Source organism: Nannospalax galili, unplaced genomic scaffold (genome assembly GCF_000622305.1).
Source record: "Nannospalax galili isolate Female #2095 unplaced genomic scaffold, S.galili_v1.0 scaffold330, whole genome shotgun sequence".
NCBI classification, from domain to species: domain Eukaryota; kingdom Metazoa; phylum Chordata; class Mammalia; order Rodentia; family Spalacidae; genus Nannospalax; species Nannospalax galili.
This window is the reverse complement of record NW_008329640.1, coordinates 4,413,023-4,414,833: the sequence shown is the minus strand read 5'-3', so window position 1 is coordinate 4,414,833 and position 1,811 is coordinate 4,413,023. Positions and strand designations below refer to the sequence as shown.

The following is a 1,811-nucleotide window of genomic DNA, read 5'->3' as shown; positions in this document are numbered from 1 at the left end:
CCTAGTACATCTATTAATTGTAATTATTATGTGATGATTATTTTGGAGCTGTTGCTGTAGTTATTATCGTAGTTGTTATCGTTGCCATTTCCCTTTCAGAGCTGCTTTGCCCTGTAAGTACTGGCTTGAAGCTGATTTTTCTGTCTTAATCTAATCACACTTAGAGTCATTCTGTTTCAGATATCTTAATCTTACTGTTTCCTTCATCTGCAATCAATAACTTCCTGCTTCCCACCATATTAAATCTTATTGTCCTTGCCTGGAGTTCAAATCCCTTTGCCAGTGGACTTCCTCCCTTTTTTCTCTAACCAATCCTTTCAGCTGTTTCCCAGTTCAGGGATTTAGCTCCAGGCCTGTGACTCTGCCTCCTTCCCTTCTGCCAGGCTCTGCATGCCACCTTCCCACGATGTCCTCCTTTCCTCCCCAGCAAGCCTGATGCTTTCACTGCTCACTTCTGTGTCTGCCCTTCCAGGGCTGGCCTTTCTCAGTGGCCCTGCCTGATTGGTCCCCTTGGTACCCTGACTATTAGACTTGTGGGTGCTGCTGGTACCCCTTTAGTTTATATGTGTTGCTGTTCCTAGCCCCAAATATTAAACTCTTCAGGGGAAGGAGCTGCTGAAGCTGAAGTTCTGTAAGGGTGTAGAGTGTATCTGTGTTCTTTATCACATGTCCTCAAGTGCCTTATACGTGTCCAGCAGTACTTGCTGTTTCTTACACAAACAACTTTTTTCCCCATTGGTGAAATCTTTAAAAGATCTAATTCAGTCTTTGCACACAGTTGCTTAAAGTGGCTCTTATTTTCTTGGCAAATAACCGTTCAATATCATGTACATAAATCCTTAAAGCTATTTAGCCTACATTTATTATGTAAGAGATGCTATGTAAATTTCTTTTTCCCATTTCAATGGAATACCCACAGTGTTTATAGAAGTGGCCAGTTGAATATTATGAGTACATTGGAGGAAAACTTTGAGTTTAGTTTTCCATTATTAACCATTCTTAAAAAGTTAAGAATTTTGCTTCCTCACTATAAATGTTAGGATTTCTTTGCATTCGTCTTCTTTCATTCTTTCTGTTTACCCAACAGCCAAACCAGATCTCCCTGGAAGAGAACATCTTGGTCTCCCGTTATATTAACAACCCCCTACTCATAGATGGTGAGTTATGATTATCTCTTAACTAGACTGAGCTAGATCTTGCTAAACTTTGTAACCTTTTCATAGTCTTCTCTAGTAAATCTTTTTAAGGCTAGTAGGAAATTTTTGCTACCTATGGCTCCAGAGATAAGGTGGTTCCTTAACTATCCTTCTGGAGACGAAACAAGGTGGTACAAGAGAAGATATGATACATACATGAAACTGTATAGTGCGTATTCAGTAACTGGACCATGTATTATAGTATGAACAATTCTTTAGTTTCAAAACTCAAGGTGTGTAGGTATGTGAGGAGGTGTGTTCATTTTTTCATAGTTCTTGGTTACATTGTCCTGTTCATTCTATAACACAAAGCAAGAAACTTAGTTTTTTTCTGTGAATACAAACCTTTTCCCTAGATTTCAAGTTTGACCTGCGCCTCTATGTGCTGGTGACTTCCTATGACCCTCTTGTCATCTATCTCTATGAAGAAGGATTAGCTAGGTAAGAGGTGTTGGTGGGTGGAGGGGCTGGGCACTTCCTATGACCCTCTTGTCATCTATCTCTATGAAGAAGGATTAGCTAGGTAAGAGGTGTTGGTGGGTGGGGGGACTGGGTGGATCTGTTACAGAGGTTTCTAAGACCAGGCCACTGCTTTCTGTTAGGTTCAACTCAGGA

At 40.5% G+C, this 1,811-nt stretch overlaps 1 protein-coding gene across 12 annotated transcripts in view; it reads left to right on the top strand.

Annotated features, from left to right (window-relative positions):
• Positions 1 to 1,087: 1,087 nt before the first annotated feature.
• Positions 1,088 to 1,811, top strand: part of LOC103739789 (tubulin polyglutamylase TTLL5) — a gene marked incomplete at its 5' end in the record, with an annotated part of 285,878 nt that continues 285,154 nt past the window's right edge. For all 12 annotated transcript variants that reach the window (XR_003850716.1, XR_003850713.1, XR_003850710.1 and 9 more), the window contains 2 exon segments: positions 1,088 to 1,157; positions 1,553 to 1,637. Coding sequence is in view for 6 of the 12 variants with exons in the window: in XM_017799943.1 (XP_017655432.1) it covers positions 1,088 to 1,157; positions 1,553 to 1,637 (155 nt within the window).